A 17785-nucleotide genomic window follows, 5' to 3' on the forward strand; every position below is an offset into this window, starting at 1 on the left:
TTCTTCTCCAATTACTTCATAATATAAAGACTATAAAGGATAGAGGAGCCACATTGCTCCTAAATCACCCTCGTCTAATCAGCACTGATTCATGGCGTGATTGCAAGCCCTGAAGTTCCCTAGATTCCACCCAATCTCTCCAGTGTGGCTTTTCTGAGCCAGCCTCTCCAGTTCAGTTGAGCATCTGCCCATTCAATACCCATTTCATTTCTTACTGTGGGGAATGAGAGAGGGAAAAGAAGAGATAACAGAATGTAAAAGCTACTGTAGAGGCCATTTTTCATCCTGCCCTTATGGATGCTACATTATAGTCCCGGATTTACTGATCTATCCATCATCCCTTATCCTCTGATTATACTGAAAGGTTCACCCACAGCCGATGTTAGCCGTTGTAAAATACCTTATGTTTAACGCTTACAGAAATGAAGTAAAAGCAGTTGCTGAATTTCTTGTACAACCAATGCTAGAATTGCTTTGAAAACCCTGTAGAATTTACATGTTACAAGGCACACAATGCAGATTTGTGGTTTTAGCTACAAGCAGGAAACTTCCTTTCCTTGACACTGGCTGCAGTTTCTTCTTTTAATGTTCTTTTAAGTGGTCCAGACCCATCTTTCCCACGGACTTGGAGAAGTGGTACCCTTCCAGTAGCTCTGCGACTGCAGAGCCCAATTGCAGGATTGAATTTCCCACTCTGTCCTTGTCTCAGCAGCAGAGCTGAGTTTTCTAAGCACAGTTGTCACATCATAATAACAACATGGTCCTTTGGAGAATACTTTAAACTCAGCTCAAGTGGAGTAGACCCTTTATTAAGTAATATTAGCTGAAGTACAACTAGTTCCCTGAAAAGTAGCAGATACACCAATTTTATATTCTGACGTGATTAGCGGTCTATCTTCTCACAGTCCACGTACTCGAGAAGCAGAGAGACACGATCAAAATCGGAGACACTGTTGTCCTGTGAGCATATGCGAAGAGACAACTGCCCTTTGAGATTAGGAGCATTATCCAGTCATTCATGTTGCTGTTTGACTAACGTTTGTGTTGAGGTGTTTTTTTTTTTTTTCATGGCCATGTCCCTAATCCCTTAAGTCTCTGAAAACAGGATGGAGCTCTCAGAACATTACATCTGAGCAGTCACAACAGACCCACACCTCCAAGCCCGTCTCTGTTGTAAAAGAGCCTGAGGAGTCACTCAGCAGAAACGCACTCATATTCCCATGAAGGCCAAGGTGAGGCAGTTATCCGGATTCCCGGCAAACCAGCAGTGCTTTGGTAGGAGGGCTTCTGACAGCTGTCACGGGAAGCTGCGGATGCCAGTCCAAGGGAGTGAGCTGGAGGAATCAGAGGAAGTAGTGAAAGAAAAAGGAGTAGGAAAAAAAAAAGAAGAAAAGAACGGCGGCAGGCAGGAAAGTATTCTCTCAAGTCACGGAATTAATTCTGTGTTCCATGCTTATCAAATGATCATCCGGTAAAAGTCACTCTCATTCCCCCCCTCTTTTGTATGTTTGCATACACGCATATGGAAGTGTGTCTACTTGTGGGTGGATACACCTGGTATCTTTGTCTTGTCTCTGTCTACCCCAGCACTGTGAATCCCGACAGGCGCCATTATGCCCAGCTTCCTCGTCAGTGCTGAGGATCCAAACTCTGGTCCTCAGTCCTGTGGGACAGCCGCCTGCCTGGCTGAACAGCCTCCCGGCCCCAGCCCTTTTCTCTTTCAAAGCCACCACAGCTTGACAGTTTCCAGAGTGAAATAGTAAAGAATTATAGAAAACAAGTAGATCATGCTGTGATTTTTATTAGACTAAACATGCGCATGACCATTCTGCCAGAGTGCTGCAATGCTGTAGTCACCTCCGTGCTCTTTCTTTCTTTCCATTTTTTTATTTTAATTTTAATTAATTACACTTTATTCACTTTGTATCCCCTTCCCTCCTAATCTCACTTTCCCTCCCCCTTCTCCACACATGCCCCTCCCCCAGTCCACTGATAGGGGAGGTCCTCCTCTCTTTCCTTCTGATCTTAGTCTATCAGATCTCATCAGGAGTGCCTGCACTGTTCTCCTCTGTGGCCTGGTAAGGCTGCTCCCCCTTCAGGGGGAAAAGACACACAGGGACTATACTCACCTCCGTGGGCAGCCCCTCTTGCTGACGGTGCGGGCAGCATTCGCCTCCCAACCACATTAGAGGACTCAGAGTAAAGACAGGGGACTGTGTCTGCAGCATGTGGTAACAGTCAGGTCTGCTCTCTCTTGGCCCATGACAATGGGGTTGAACCATGTGATTATCATGATTACATGAATTCTTTCCTTTTGAGAATGCCAAGGCCATCAAGCCAAAGGTCAAGCAAGAGGAGGCACAGAGACAATGGGGTTTATTCCCTGGTGGAGGGAGAGAGGAGGAGAGGGGGCCTGAGCTGCCAGGAGGAGCTGTGCAGGGTTTCAGCAGGAGACTGCTCAGGTCATTTTTTATTTTATTTTATTTTATTTTATTTTATTTTATTTTATTTTATTTTATTTTATTTTATTTTTTTACAGCATTTAGACCTGGGGAGCTCAAGGGGTGCCCCAGGAAGCAGGAGTTCCCTTGAAAGTTCCCTATTTAAAAGTAGGGGTGATTCTACACCTGGGTATTTTGTGGGTGATACGGTAGCTTCGTTTCTGTCTGTCTAAAGAATAAATATTATTAAATGGCTTTTACAAAAAATCGTCGTCTTGGAGTAAAATCCGAGGCATGTGGGTTACGCTTGTGTCCAGCAGATCAGTTTGACTCTACTGTAGCAGACAAGTTCTGTACTAAGCAATGTCATATCAGCTGCCAACAGCAGAAGGTAAAACTGAAGCAAAGCACAGATCTTGTTCATAACCCTCACTGCTTTAATGCTTTGTCATTTTGAGCCAATATTGCCCTAAAATTTCCCAAAGGTAGCATCAAGTTTGCCATCCTCCAGTTTCAGCCTCTCTGTACTAGGTCCTTGGATCATGGGTTTTGGTCACACAACCTACCCACTAATGTTTTCATTTCATCTTTCAGCACAGGTATTTATTCCCCTCACTTAATAGTCTCTGCAGCCATATGGTATCTAGAAAAGCATTGTTTTACCTTAATTTGTCAGGCCATCTCAGAAATTTAAGACAGACCTATCTCCCTGTTTATGACGGTCCGAAGGCCGTCAGACACGCAGGGAGAGACACAGAGGGCTATTGAGACAATTTCATTTCTACGGCTTTTACGTTTTAAATGGGCTCCACCACGAGGCAGAAAATCGAGTTATGTGTGCATTTACCAAAGTCGGCGCGTCTCGGCCCAGTGCCTCGCGCTATCTCAGAAGACGGCTCCCCTGGGGACATTGTAAACACCCAGACATGGCTTCGTTTGTGGTCCATTTTCTGAAATGCCACTCCCAGGGCCAGCAAGCTTGTGTAGACCCTGACTCTGGTGTCTTCTCCAGCTTGTAACGATCCTGGACATGAAAAGAACCAACAAACACCCAAAGAATATAACTAAACAGCTTACTAGAAACTCGAGAGGTTTTTATTTGAAATTGTGTATAAACCTCCAGCTTTTGTAGAGGACGCAACATGAAAACTGTCTTTAGATTTTAGTTATGATATTTTATTTAATAATTGAGGCCAAAGAGACCATTTAGACTTAAAGTATTTATTAATGGTATGGAACATGAACTGCCAGTGATCCAAGTACACAAAACAGGGTGTGTACCTTTGGGTCTGGGGTGGGGTGTGGGCTGTGTACCTTTGGGGTCAGGGTTGAGGGTGGAAGATGAGAGTGCTGTGTTGTCATGAAATGCCGCTCACTGCAGCAGACCAATTATTTAATGAAGCTGTCAGGAACACTTAGAGAAAACAAATGATAAAACCTCTTAACTATTTAAATTTGTAGTCTTTTAAAAATAATTGCTTAACAGCATTGGCCATGCCCTGTAAGACATGTCTTTGCTTGTTAATGCAGAGGAATTTACATTTCAGAGCCCAGTTTGTTACTCCAACTTTGCTTAAACTCTTCCTGTTGCCTCTTGATCAGGTGTTGAGACACACAGAGTCTGAGGATGATCATCCAAAATCACAGGAGCTGGCATTTTTGTCGTATTGTAGACTTGTCCATTGAACACAGGGATTTGTGTAAAAATTTTGTATAAATATTAGGCTTAGATAACTATACATACCTAACATAAAAATACTTAGAAATGCTTCTCCTTAGTAAAACATGAACTATAAACAAACTCTCATTTTGATCTGTGTATTTAAAGTGTATTTTCAAGTCTGTGCAAGTCAAAGAGCTCTTTGGCAGCTCTACCTCCATCTTGTACTTTCAGAAGCACTTGGAGCTGAACGAGCCGGGCTATGAGGTCAACCACCTGCTGTGGCACTCCGTGGCAGCCTGGTCCTGTCTTCAGAACAGTCCTTCTCAGCTCGATAAAGTGCTGAAACATCTCCTCTTCCACAAAACACAGCTTCAGACGAAATGCTGGTAAGGGCAATTCTATAAATCCAGAGTGACTCCGGGAGACCTTTGCGCTGAAATGTTAATCACGGCTCAGTTGGCAAGGAATGCCCTTTATAGCCTCAGCTCCGACGGCAGAAGTGATGTGCATATTTTATGGCCGGTGTTACCAGTGAATTGTTGAAAGCTCTGTTGTCTTGTTTGCTGCATTCTCTGGGTGGTAGCTTGTCTCTATTAAAGGGAATGTGTTACTGATCAGACATTCATTCCTGTGTTTAAAACATTTCTTCTCATGTTGTTAGATGCTAGCAATGAGACTGTCTATTACGCATTTGAAAGGAATGTGCTGATCCTATATCTTTGTGTTTTCTTCAGAGAATATACGGAAAAATTCAATCTCAGTAAAGGGTCAGCTTCTTCTAGTCCATGCGTCAATTTAAGAAGGGGCATAGATGTCCTACAAAAGCTGTCTGGGTGCAGCAGAAGGAAGACCTTAGTTTTTATAGATTGATCAGTAATAATTATCTGTCTTTGTGGTTGAGTGTGATGTTTAGTGTGTGTGTGTGTGTGTGTGCGCGCGCGCGCGCGCGCGCGCTCTGTGGAATGAATAAACTCAGCTGATGGACATACTTACCACCTCTCATACTTGTTTCTTCTTGGTGAGAATGTTAAAACTGATTGTTAGAAGTTTGAGTATGCAATACGTGGCTCACTAGAACTCCACCCACTGCTGAGCATTTCCTCTTTCTGTCCACCAACTGTCCTCCTTCCAGGCCTTAGAATAACTTCTCACTAGACTTCTAGGGGTTTGGATATCACGTGAGACTACGCAACCTTTACCTTTCTGTACTGGTCTTATTTACTCTGCTTGGTATTCTCCAAGTTCACCCATGTTGTAACTGAAGGCAAGACTTTTTCCCACGAAAGAAAGGTTGAATAATATTCCATGTGTACGTAAGACCCGTTCATCTTTCAACGCTGAGGGTGAATTTGTATTTTGCTGCTGAGAGGAAAGCTGGCATCTATTCAGCATTCTGCTTTCAGTTCCTTTGGATGCGTAGTGAGAAGGGAGGTTGTGGGGAAAGAGGGCATCCTATTTAGAATTTCTTGAGGTGTTTTCCTACTCTTTCCCATTTTGGCTCTACTTACTAACGTTTCTTGCAGTTACCTTCCATCCGATTGTACATATGCACGGTAACAGGCGTGAGATGTTACCAACGGCAACAGCTGTGAGGTGGCAGTTTACACCCATGGTAACCGGCATGAGGTGGCAGTTCATACTCACAGAAACAGGTGTTAGGTGAGAGCTCACCGTGGCTTTGGTTTTCATTACTTTGGTTATTAGTGAGATAGGGCATTATTCACATGTCTGTGAGCTGTCTGTGTGGCATCCTTTAAGAACTGCCGAGTCAGGGCCTATGCCTTTTAAACTGGGTTGTCTGTTTGATCTTTAATTATTTGAGATGCTTATTTATTTTAGCTATTAATTCATCAGATGCAAATTTTTTTCTTCACACACGAGTTCTCTCTCTTCCTCTCTCCCCTTCTATCTTTCTCTCCCTCCTTCTCTCTCTCTCCTTCCATCTGTCCTTGACAGATCCCCATGTAGCTCTGTTCAGATGCAAACTGATTTGTGTGGTCCAGGCTGGTCTTAAACTCATGGTTATTCCTCCTGCCTCAGCCTTACATTAACAGCTTAACCATTTTTTAAATGTTATTTTATCACCACATAGTTAATTAATTTGCAGACATATATGTTTAAGGTTGTCAACGGGCCTTTAAAAAATCCAGCTTTTTTAGATTACTACTTAATAGACTTGGGGTGAGACAATACAAATGGTTGTTTTTCTTTTTGTATTTTTTTTATTTTTATTAATTACACTTTATTAATTTTGTATCCCCCCATAAGCCTCTCCCTCCTCCCCGCCCAATCCTACCCTCCCTCCCATTTCTGCATGCATGCCCCTCCCCAAGTCCACTGATAGGGGAGGTTCTCCTCTCCTTTCTGATCTTAGTCTATCAGTTCTCGTCAAAAGTGGCTGCATTGTCCTCTTCTGTGGCCTGGTAGGGCTGCTCCCCCCTCAGGGGGAGGTGATCAAAGAGCAGGCCAATCAGATTATGTCAGATGCAGTCCCTCTTCACATTACTAGGTAACCCACCTGGTTGTTTTTCTTTAACATTAAGCTGGAGCCATTTTAGTATGCTTGCCAGAGACTGGAGCAAGGTTCTAAGTGTCCCAGTGGAGGGCGTTTCCTGGACCATCACTGCACTGTCACCTGTAGCTGTCTGGCTTGTCTGAATCTTTACTTCTTTTACTCTGGGAGGGTGTGAGAATCATGAAGGAGGGCAGGACGAGTAGCACAGAGTGTTGAAGAATAGAGGCGCAAACCGATCAAGTGGTCAATAGTGACTGCAAATAATAAGACAAAAAAATTGTCGGAATAGTGTTACATTCATTTGATGCTCTTTCTTGTGTTTACTTTTTCATTTTAAGAAAATAATCTTTCTTTAGAGGAATAAAAACCTGATTCTGGTCAACAAAACACTATGGATGTTCAGAGACAGACTGTGGCCATTGAGTCATCTCCTGACTTGCCACTAAGCCTGAGTTCAGTCCCTGGAAAGTGTACGGTGGAAGGCAAGAGTCAACTCCTGAAAACTGCCCTCTCATCTACACACATGTGCCTTGGCATGTTCCTGTATACATGCATGCAGCACACACATACACACACACACACACACACATACACACACTAAATAAATATAAGGTTATCTCTATGAGTGTCTTAGTCAGTGTCCTATTGCTCTGAAGACACACCATGACCACGGCAACCCTCACAAAGGGCAGCAGCTAATGGGGCTGGCACACAGTTCAGAGGCATGGTCATTCTCATCATCGTGGGAAACGTGGTACTCTGTAGGCAGACAAGGTGCCGGAGAGGGCTGAGAGTTCTGCAGGGCGGGCAGGCAGCAGGAAGAGACTGGCTCGAGCTTCCGAGACCTCCGAGCTCGGCCCCACAGCGACACAACTCCTCCTGCCCCAGCAGGACCGCACCTCCTAATAGCGCCATTCCCTATGGGGGCCATACCTATCCAAAAACCCACAAAGAGGCTGATTAAAATTTCAAGCTTGCATTACATCTGCTCAGGAGAGCGTCACATTAAATGTAAAAATAACTGTTCTCATTTCGGTGTTGGAGGACTTACGTAACAGTGTGTACAGATGGCATGAGGCCGTTACTCCAGATAAGACACAGCCCTGATCTAATGGCTGGAGCTGCACCAGAAATGCCTCTCTGGGTTCCAGGGAACCTTGCCCGTCATGCTCACGGTATGCTCTATGGCGTCACTGACGGTCATGTGAAAACTGGGGAAGTAAACCATATATTTAGAATAAATAGACATACTGAAAGGGCTGGTGAGGAGTGGGTTCTGTCAGGATTTTCTTGATTGTGACGCTTGAGGAAAGACACTGCTCTTCTGGCCCCCAAAATATGACACCAGTTAAGAGGAATAACCCAAGAAACGTCAGTCCCTGTGTGTATCAGAGACAGCACAATGATGAATGACGTGGAGATATTTAATGCAGTGAAAGACAACTTGACCTAGATATCCAATGATGTTTCATTCGTGGCGGCCAATTCCGTGCATACAAATAGGTAGTTCCCATTTGCACATTCTGATTGGTTGGTCTATAGCTGACCCATACATCTCCCTGTGTGACTTCTTATAACTCTATTTTTAGACTATAATACAAAAGGAAACAAAACATCCAGGGGTAGGGCTGGGATCCATGAGAGGACACACACACACACACACACACACACACACACACACACACACAATCATAGAATTAGAGTAGCCTTGCTGGGGCCATGTTGTCCCCAGAGGAAAGGGTGTCCTAAAACCAACACAGTATAAAACTCAGTGGATACTTAGATGAATGGAGAATCCAGGACTCTCCCCACTCCCTCCCCTGACCCAGGCTGCCACAGAACAGCCTTTGTCTACCCAGAGCTGGAGACAGGCAGCTTGCGGGGAGCCAGGCCTCTCCTTAATATGGCTACACTTCACATGCTGTTTTATCTCAGGGCTCTACCCTGTGGTTTGAACTTTTACAAAGTGCCCCCTTTTCTCTGGAGAGGTAGCTCAAGCCGACTCCAAGGGATTTCAACTCTAACATGGAAACAAACAAACAAACAAACGTATTTCTAATTGAATTGTTGGCCAACAAAGATGGCCGAGAAATGTTGCATGACATCTCAACAGCACACCATCACACAGAGTCCCATCTCCCAAAGCAAAATAGCCAGGTTAACGTGCCCCATGTGTGTATTCAAAAAAAGCTAGATGAGGTAAAACTGTTGCAATATGGCGGGTTTTAGAGTGTTTGTGTTTGCCTTGAGGTGAAAAAAGAATTGGGCTTTGGGGGACCTTCTGGCTAGGTCACTGCCATCCCTTGTCTGCCTGTATCCTCAGCCCTGGCAACTTTAGCGTTTGTGAAGTCTCATTTGAAGCATTTAAACAACAGTCATGGTCTGGCTTTTTTAATTCTTCATGAGTTGAGGAGGCTGTGTGTGAGTTCTCAGCTTTTACCTTGTTGATTCTTTTTGGTTTCTATACTATTCCTCACAGACCTATAGATCCTTTTCTCTATTTGTAAGCAGTTAGTCCACTCACGGGAAATACAGAATTTATGCATCAGCACATCATCATTCAGTGAAAAAAAAAAAGTTCAACCTTAAGTCAGGAGACTTCGGATCTCTCACTGCCTGTACCATTTTCAATGAATCACTTAATATGGATGAACCGGTTTGTTGACTGTTTAGAGACAAAAGAATCATCTTTTGTCCCCATCATTTCTCCCTTCCTTTTCCTCCCTGCAAACCTTTCCATGTTACTCTCCTCTTCTCTCCTCTCCTGTCATCTCCTCTACTCCCCTCTCTCCTCCCCTTCCTTTCCCTCTCTTGTCCTCTCCCTCCCCTCCTCTGCTCCTCTTCCCCCTTTTCTTCCCTCCTCTCCTCTCCCCTTTCCTTTCCTTCCTTCCTTCCTTCCCTCCCTCTCTCCCTCTCTTCTTTCTTTCTTTCTCTTTCTTTCTTTCTTTCTTTCTTTCTTTCTTTCTTTCTTTCCTTCTTCTTCCTCTTCTCTTCTTCTTCTTTTTGAGACAAAGTGTCACTATACAGCCTTGGCCAGGTTTGAGTTCACTATGTAGATCAAGCTGTCCTTGAACTCATAGAAATCTACCTGCCTCTATTTCTACCCTACCTCCCTTTCCTAAGCTGGTGTCTGAATGGGCTGCAAAGACACCTGTTTCAGCTCCCACTTGCTCCCTTGCTCTCTATTCCCACCCTCACAGCCCTGCTGTGCAGTCCTATCTGTCATTTCCTAACTGGCATCTCGATCGTAAATGTTTCCGTCAACAGCGTGTCACATGCGACCACGCTGCCAGGATTACGACACAAATGTGACTGCACCCCTCTTCAGCCTGACAGTATTGGCTAAGGAACGGCCTTCCACGACACAGGGGCCGCGGCTTCCGCCAGCGTCGCACAACTTACCGCGATGCTGGAATGCCAATAAGAGCGGAAAGGAAAGCTCCTGTTGGCTGGATTCACTGCCGTTAGCCACACAGACAGCCGAAAGTGTCTAGAGGGGACCAGCGAAAGTAGGAATCTGCGGTGCTGTGCCCTGACAGGGCTTTAGGTCCCCCCAGTGGCTTCCCTGCAGCCACAGGAATGACAGGGCCCTGGGGTCCAGCAGAAGAACGCTCTCAGCACACAGGACCAAAATAAGAATTTTCACGTAGCCATCTCTTTCAAATATACAAGAGTCAAGCAATGCAGGGAAAAAATTCTTTTAACCGTGTGTCCAGAAGGGTCAAAGCCGCGGTAATGCACAGCATACCCATTGTTAATTGGCACAGAGTGAAGATAGACTAATAGATTTATAGTAACCCTGGTCCACCTGGCCTGTTAACATACTCTTGTGTTTCTTTATGGCATTAAGCTAGTTATTTAAAAGTTGCTACTTTCTGCTTAATGAATTAGTGATAAATTTATGCATAATGATACAAACTTCTGGGGAATCCTGGCTCTGCCTCCCATCTTGTCAGTTTGTTGACAATTTATTGAGTAGTCCTGGGATTACGATTGTGTTCCATGTCACACCCAGCTCTCCATGGATTTGGTGGATTAGAACTCAGGTCCTCACACTTTTGTGGCTGGTGCCTTACCCCTGAGCCACATCCTTGGGCCCCTGTAAGAAATATTTTTAGGAGTCATGGTCTTCTCTGAGTAACCAGAGAGATACCTACTTTTAGTCCTTGTGTAGTATAGTTTTCCACTGGTCCTGAGGGAGCCTGCTTGTCCAGTTTTCCCGTTACGTACCTGAGAAGGAGGAGATACTTGTGAAATGTGACGAAGGTCGTGGCGCACCACTTTTCAGAAGCCCAAGACTGTGAGCCTGCCACTGGAGTTGTCAAGGATGCCCACACGGCCTCACTTCTGTAGTTTGCATCTGAGGGGAAGGGCCACTCCTGCATCTCGTGGCATCACTTCTCCTTACTTCATCTCTCCATACTTGTGAGGACTTTTTGTCATTTGAAAATTGCCAACTCTGAGGAAATGTGAAGAGATGAAGGTGAAGTGAAACACAGAATTAAGATTCTGAACACATTTTTTTTTTTTAAATCTATCGTCGTAAGGTAAAGGGTTTATCTCCCACCCCCCACCCCCTGATTCTGTGGATTACAGGAGAAACTGTTGATGAATGTGGTCACTTTTTCCTGCACCTTTTTTCTTTGAGTTCTCTTTGGGACACAGGCTGCTGTGGTTCTTGGTGGGTGTTCCTTAGTGTTTTTTTTTTTTTGTAATGGAGGTCTCCCCATGTTATGGCCTGTGCTGCCCCTGTACGGTGCTGTGGGAGCCACCTTTTTGTTACTAGATTTCAAGGTTGCGTAGATTTCGATATAGTCAGTGTTTTCTGGACTGTTCATGGCAGAGTTGGAACCACCTCTATGAACGTTCATTTCTGCAGAAGAGCGGCCTGCTCACTGAGAATGCAGTTCAGAGGAGCAAAGAGACCCCAGGGCTCTAGATAACGATGGTGTCGCTTCCTTTCAGATGTGTGTGGGTGTGAGGAATTGGATCAGCCTCCTTGTTTACATGCTTAAGGAGAACGCACGATGCCTATACTCTACGTGTTACCTGTTCCAAAGCTTTGTTAAATCACCTTGCTGATGACTGAACTTTTTCTGCATTTTTAATGGGCTCGAGAAGAAGGTAGTGGCAGGTTCAGCCCATTCCAGCTCGAGCTCGTCTCTCTGTGATCATCAATTTTCAGTTTCGACTTGTAACAAATTTCAGCTCCCACGTATCGGCGCATCTATCTCGTTTTTGGCAGAAATAGTTTTGCCTGTAGAAGGTATGGCGGTCAACAGCACTGACTGAAGGTAGTGCGCTTCCGTGAGGCAGCATCTTTCTGCCGGAAGTGGCTGGCGCTGAGGTGGTGTTCAGCTCGTAGTTCAGTGAACGTGCCCCGCTTTAGATACAGCTTTCCAGACATAAAAGAGAGCAGAAGAAAGAAAGCCTAACGAGGCATGCTGTCTTCGGGGGCAGGGGGGCGGGGAAGCTCCCGAACTCTGTCTTCTGTGGCTCTTGGCCCACCGATGAAGCATGCGTGGTGAGTGTGAGGGCGGACACTCATCTTGGGAGGTCACAGGACTTCTTTCAGTCACTCTGAGGCTTGACAGAGAACCTAACTCTTAAACACTGGAGAAATAGTAATTCAATTCAGTTCAGCACTTTAATCCAAGTTATGAGATCATTTATTATTATTATTATTATTATTACTAATTTTTTAAAGACGGGGTTTCTCTGTGGAGCCTTGGCTGTCCTGGACTCCCTTTTTAGACCAGGCTGGCCTCGAACTTACAGAATCCACCTGCCTCTGCGTCTGGGCCACCGTGCCCAGCTGACTATCAGAATTTGTTATTTATTTACACAGATAAGTAACTGAAGACGGAGCTGGGGGAAGATGACGTGAGGGGCTGCATCATTTGTTCAGCAGCATGTACTTAGCGGCAGAGCTAAAGTTTTACGCAATGTTTCTGACTTGGGAGTCCATGTTCGTACGTGCTATATCCCGAGTGTGGGTTGGGATTTGGTCTTGTCTGTTAGAGAAATCCAGCTACACTCGCTGACCAGATAGGGCTTCAGTGACTGCACGGGACAAGCAAAGCATTGTGGTGTAGATGCCAAGGTCCTCCTGACTCCTGTTCTCCACCCCAATCATGTGACTTTCACCGCTGCTTCTACAATGCGGAAGTTCAGATTCTGGTATTCTTCTGTTTTCCCACCAGGAGGAAGAGGATGAATGTTGTTGTTTTTTTTTTTTTTCTAAATATACTAGTTTTTTATTAACAGGAAAAATTATAGATTGCTTAGAAATCTTTCTTTGTATGTCTCCTTTTGTGTGTTGTCTTGAAACAATCTCATGATGTAGACGGGACTAACTCTGACCTTATTCTCCTTCTGTTTCAAGTGGAATTACACATGCGTGTCACCACAGTTTGTGATGTGATTTCATTTCTATCTTATTGGCCAAGCCAATGTCACACGGTGTTTTCAATCTCCAAGGCCATAAGGAGTTAATTTTAAGTCAAATGTACTGAGCTATAACTTAGATATAGTATCTACTTAGATATAATCTCAGTTACATTTTTTATATAGCTCTGTCATTTTTGACAAATCTACTTCTGTATTCCATCCAAGACACACGACATTCCACGTTGAGGGGAAAATCTGTGCCAAGCGTTTTGCTGTCTTGAGTGAAATTCGGGCTCTTTGAAGCAGGCAGCAGTTGGCACAGTAAGGTTTAGTGTTGAAGCACTTAAGAAATGACTTAGAGAAGGGTGAACTGCAAAACAATAGGGTATGCCAGAGGAGGCGCTAGCTACAGTTGGGTGACCACTAAGAGAACACATGCACGTTTCCCAGGCATGCATGTGTGCACAGTCCGTCATGCTAAAAAGAAATGTGTTTAAAAAGTCTAAAAATGAGCCCAAAGCTGCCAAATTGAAATCATGTAAGATGTGTGAAAGCCCCTTGAGATCTGTAAAACCCTATTAGCGTGTTTCGAATTGTCTTTGTCTCACAGAAGGCATTCCTTTTTGTACTTTTCATCACCTATTTTATTAGCACTTATTCATTGTAGGAAATATGGGTTCACTGTAAACTTTTCATACAAGCACAGAATGTGCTTTGCTCTTATCTGCCATCCCATTGCTCTTTCTCTCAATCCTTTTGCCCTGCCTCCTGCAGGCGCCCATAGAAGACCCAGTCTATGCCTTTCTACCTTCTTGTCTTTTTTTTAGGGGGGTTGGGGGAGGGGTTCTAGATTCTGAATGAAAGGGAAATATGTGTAGTTGTTTTCTTTAACCTGGCTCAATTCACTGGATGTTAAATTTATTAAGTACCCAAAGCCAAGCAACAGACAGCCCCAAGTGCAGGCAATTTTACATTTGCTGTCTCTTCATTCTCTTTGCGCCTATGTATATTTCAGCTGGGTGAACTGAAAACAAAAGCACAAAAACACGCATAGGTTCTTGAAAACCTCATTATGTGCAAATGCTAACGGCTGACAACTTTCAGTTTAAATTCCCACTGATATATCATTAAAAACCCAGCCTATTATCTTATTCATTTTTGTGAAATACACATTCTATTTTGAGATATTTCACTTTTCAAAAGATAAAATAATACTGAGGTTTGGGAATATTTACCAAGAGAGTTTGTCATTTGTTCTGTAAGTTTGAAGAGGATACATTCTTCACATTGACCCCATTGAGTCATTGCAGGGAAATGGACTCAGAACCTCCTGCAATGACTTGAGGGTCCTCTGGGGAGCCCAGCCTTAGGCTGATGCGTCCTGCAGGAACGTGAAGAGATGGGGTAGTTTCATAGTGCTTCTTGCTCCAACTTGTCAGTCCAGTATCTTAAATTCACACAGCTTTCAAAATATCATCCTTTCTGTAGACTTTTATTGTAATTCATGCCAGTCAGAATCATCCAACATTGAAAATAAATATATCTGACAATCCAGACATTAATTTCCTTTGGTTTCGATGCTTTTTTTTTTCCAATAAAAGTGATTAATTTCATTTTGCATTAAAGTCTTTCTCACTTGTTCACGATCCAGGTTGGATTCAGCGCTGGCTTTGTTGGTCCTGGGGGAGGCTGCTAAGCTGAACATGGCCTGCTTGAAAACACTGATGGACCTAATGAAAGATTTCCTTTCGAGCATCTTGACTGCTCCAAACCAGGTGACCCTTTGCAGTTCAGATAGGAAAACAGACCTGGATGGAAACAGGCTTTAGTCTCACCATTATGTAAATCACACATCATATTTGAGCATGGGATGCGTATAAATCTATAATAATTCTAATTAAATATGAGTGAATATTAACCTACCATGACATCACTGTTTATCATAAATACTTTGCTGTATTGTCGTGTCTGTTAAATTTTGTGCTTTTCACTATCAAATTTACTTGTAGGCACTTACTCATCACTACAAAACAAGAGCGACATGACAGAATGAGAACTAGAAAAGCAATTAGATCTACACGCTCTTTCATAGCTGTGTCCATCACCTGCACTCAGTCCTTTCTCACCTGATGCTTAGGCTTTCTTGTTCTCTTTTTTGAGTGTTACACTTTCTCCCTCATGGGTGGAATCTAGGAGATAACGTATGTACATGTGTAAACAAATGCATGCATGCTTAGAGTAGAACATTCAGTGTGAAGCTGCACAGCTTCAATTCAAACGGCCATTCCAACCACACAGAAACTCTTTAAGATGTATGTACTTTGGGTCTGGTTAATTTTGGTGGGTGATTTCTTTTATATGTAAATTATGTATAATAATATTTATAAATATGTTTGAAAATTTTACATTTTAATGGAAAGGTGATCATTTAATCCTGTATTGTTGAATATTAAGTTTGTTTTGACCAGTTAATAAGAAACAATATTGAACTAGAACTTTTTATTTTTTTCCCTGTTTTGACGATTTCGTATGTGAATACAGTAGATTACAGTCCTATCTTACCCCATTTCAGTTGTGCTGACCCCTTCTATTTTTATGTCATTTTTTTCTCCCTCCTCTTTCTGTTTGATTTTTCTTTTTTTGTTTTAATTTAAAAAATTATGCAATATATTCTGATAATGTTTTTTCTTCCCCAAGTCCTCCCAGATCCTTTCCACCTTCCTATCCACCCAACTCCACATCCTTTCTTCCTTTTTCTCTGTAGAAAGCAAACAAACCAAAACCAACCAACCAGCCATCCAACCAACCAACCAAAAAAAAAACAAACAAACAAACAAAAAAAAAAACCAAAACTAAAAACTGAAGAAATTACACAAGAAACACACACACACAAATACCTAGAACCCATAAGAACACAAAACTGGCAACTGTAATTATAATCAAAACATACACAAGTTTTCTGAAAAAAAAAAAAAAAAAAAAAAAAAAAAACTATAAATGAAGTCACCACATAACAGGGGAAGAAAATGCTTCAGCTGGACATCTTTTGACACCAAGTGAAACCTCCAGTGCCAGGAGTGGGTTGCAGCAAATTGAGCTGTTGGCCAAAGGCCCCCATGGAATTCCTAAACATCTCAGGCTGCCGCCAAGTTTACGGGTTACTCCCCACAAACTGAGTAGCTGCAGCGCTTTCATGAGTACAACAGCTATGCGTGTCCAGAACACAGCATTTCACGGTATTCCTTCCCTGGCTCTTACACTCTTTCACCCCCTTCCCACAGTGTTTGGGGGCCTTTGAGGGTCCTTTTTGGCCCAGCTGCGCTGTGCCCACAGCTACTAACACTGACAGAATGCATTCCGTCCTCTAAGATGTACCTTTGATTTTGATTGTCTCAGGATGAGAAATTGGAGGCACATGACCTTTCCTGGGCCTCACATGTTATCTTCATATATACAACAATTATTGCGGAAGTCTGTTTGTACGCGGCGACTTCTTACCTGAGGAAAACGGCTCTGACTGGGTTCTGCTACTGCAAAAGTCCACAGCAGGATGATTTACTCGTGGGCAAGTTGGAAGAACAGCCAGAATTAGAGGGAGCAAGCATTTTAAGTCTTTTGAAATACTTCTCTTCCGAAATCTCTGCTAATTGTAAGTAACGTACTTTTCATTGTAGCAAATAAGGTTTCTTTTTTTTTTTTCCAGTTTATTGATGTTAAATTTTATTGTGATTCTGCTAGGTGCCCCCCATATCATATTTCAAATACAGAGCTGTTCTTTCAATAGCTTGTCAAATGTAAGATGGAATTACTCTGAAGAGTTACTCTTAATGTCTTTCTTTCAAAAGATAATTCATTTTCAAAATTTCCATTTAACAACAGATAATACACTGTGATAGTCAAAGCATTTATCAGCTGCAACTTCCAAATGAATAAATTCCATACAATTTACTCTTAGAATGAGAGATTATAATTTGCAAAAAATGAACTTAAATATTATTTTAAGACTAAGGTTTTGAATGTCACTAATGTTTTTTAAAATGTCCCTGCATTCTATGTATAGCAACAGCTTTTTATTTTATTTATTTTATTTTTTATTTTAATCACAGGTCATTCACTTGTATCCCAGCCGTAGCCCCCTCCCTCTTTCCCTCCCTCTTTCCCTCCCAATTCCCCCTCCATCCCTCATCTCCTCCCTGCTCCCTTCCAAGTCCACTGATAGGGGTGGGCCTCCCCTTCCATCTGACCCTAGCTTATCAGGTATCTTCAGGACTGGCTGCAATGTACTTATCTGTGGCCTAACAAGGCTGCTCATCCTTCGGAGGGGGGCAGGGAGCTCAATGGGCCAGTCATTGAGTTCACGTCAGAAATAATTCTTGTCCCCCTTACTAGGGAACCCACTTAGATACTGAGCTACCATGGGCTATGTCCAAGCAGGGGTTTTAGGTTATATCCATGCATGGTCCTTGGTTGGAGAAACAGTCTCATAGAAGACTCCTGGACCCTGATATATTTGATCCTTGTGGGGTTCCTCTCGCCTCTAGGTCTTACTAACTCCCCCTTCTTTCATATGATTCCCTGTACTCTGCCGAAGGTTTGGTTATGAGTCTCAGCATCTGCTTTGATATGCTGCTAGGTAGAGTCTTTCAGGTGCCTTCCGCAGTAGGCTCCTGTCCTGTAGCAACAACTTTTCACAAAATGCTTACATCTAAATGTGAAAAATAGCTTTCAGTTTAGTGAGACGTGCTAGGGTCAGTATTTTCTAAAATGGATAGTTTA

The 17785-nt window shown here is 43.2% G+C and overlaps 1 protein-coding gene across 2 annotated transcripts in view; it reads left to right on the top strand.

Moving 5' to 3' along the window:
• Positions 1–17785, top strand: part of Tmem232 (transmembrane protein 232) — a 237619-nt gene that overhangs the window by 42344 nt on the left and 177490 nt on the right. For both annotated transcript variants that reach the window (XM_060368256.1, XM_060368255.1), the window contains exons 9-11: positions 4336–4490; positions 14661–14784; positions 16406–16658. In XM_060368256.1, coding sequence (XP_060224239.1) covers positions 4336–4490; positions 14661–14784; positions 16406–16658 — 532 coding nt within the window. The remainder of the gene's footprint in view (positions 1–4335; positions 4491–14660; positions 14785–16405; positions 16659–17785) is intronic.

This window comes from Meriones unguiculatus, chromosome 15, assembly GCF_030254825.1.
Source record: "Meriones unguiculatus strain TT.TT164.6M chromosome 15, Bangor_MerUng_6.1, whole genome shotgun sequence".
Lineage (NCBI taxonomy): Eukaryota > Metazoa > Chordata > Mammalia > Rodentia > Muridae > Meriones > Meriones unguiculatus.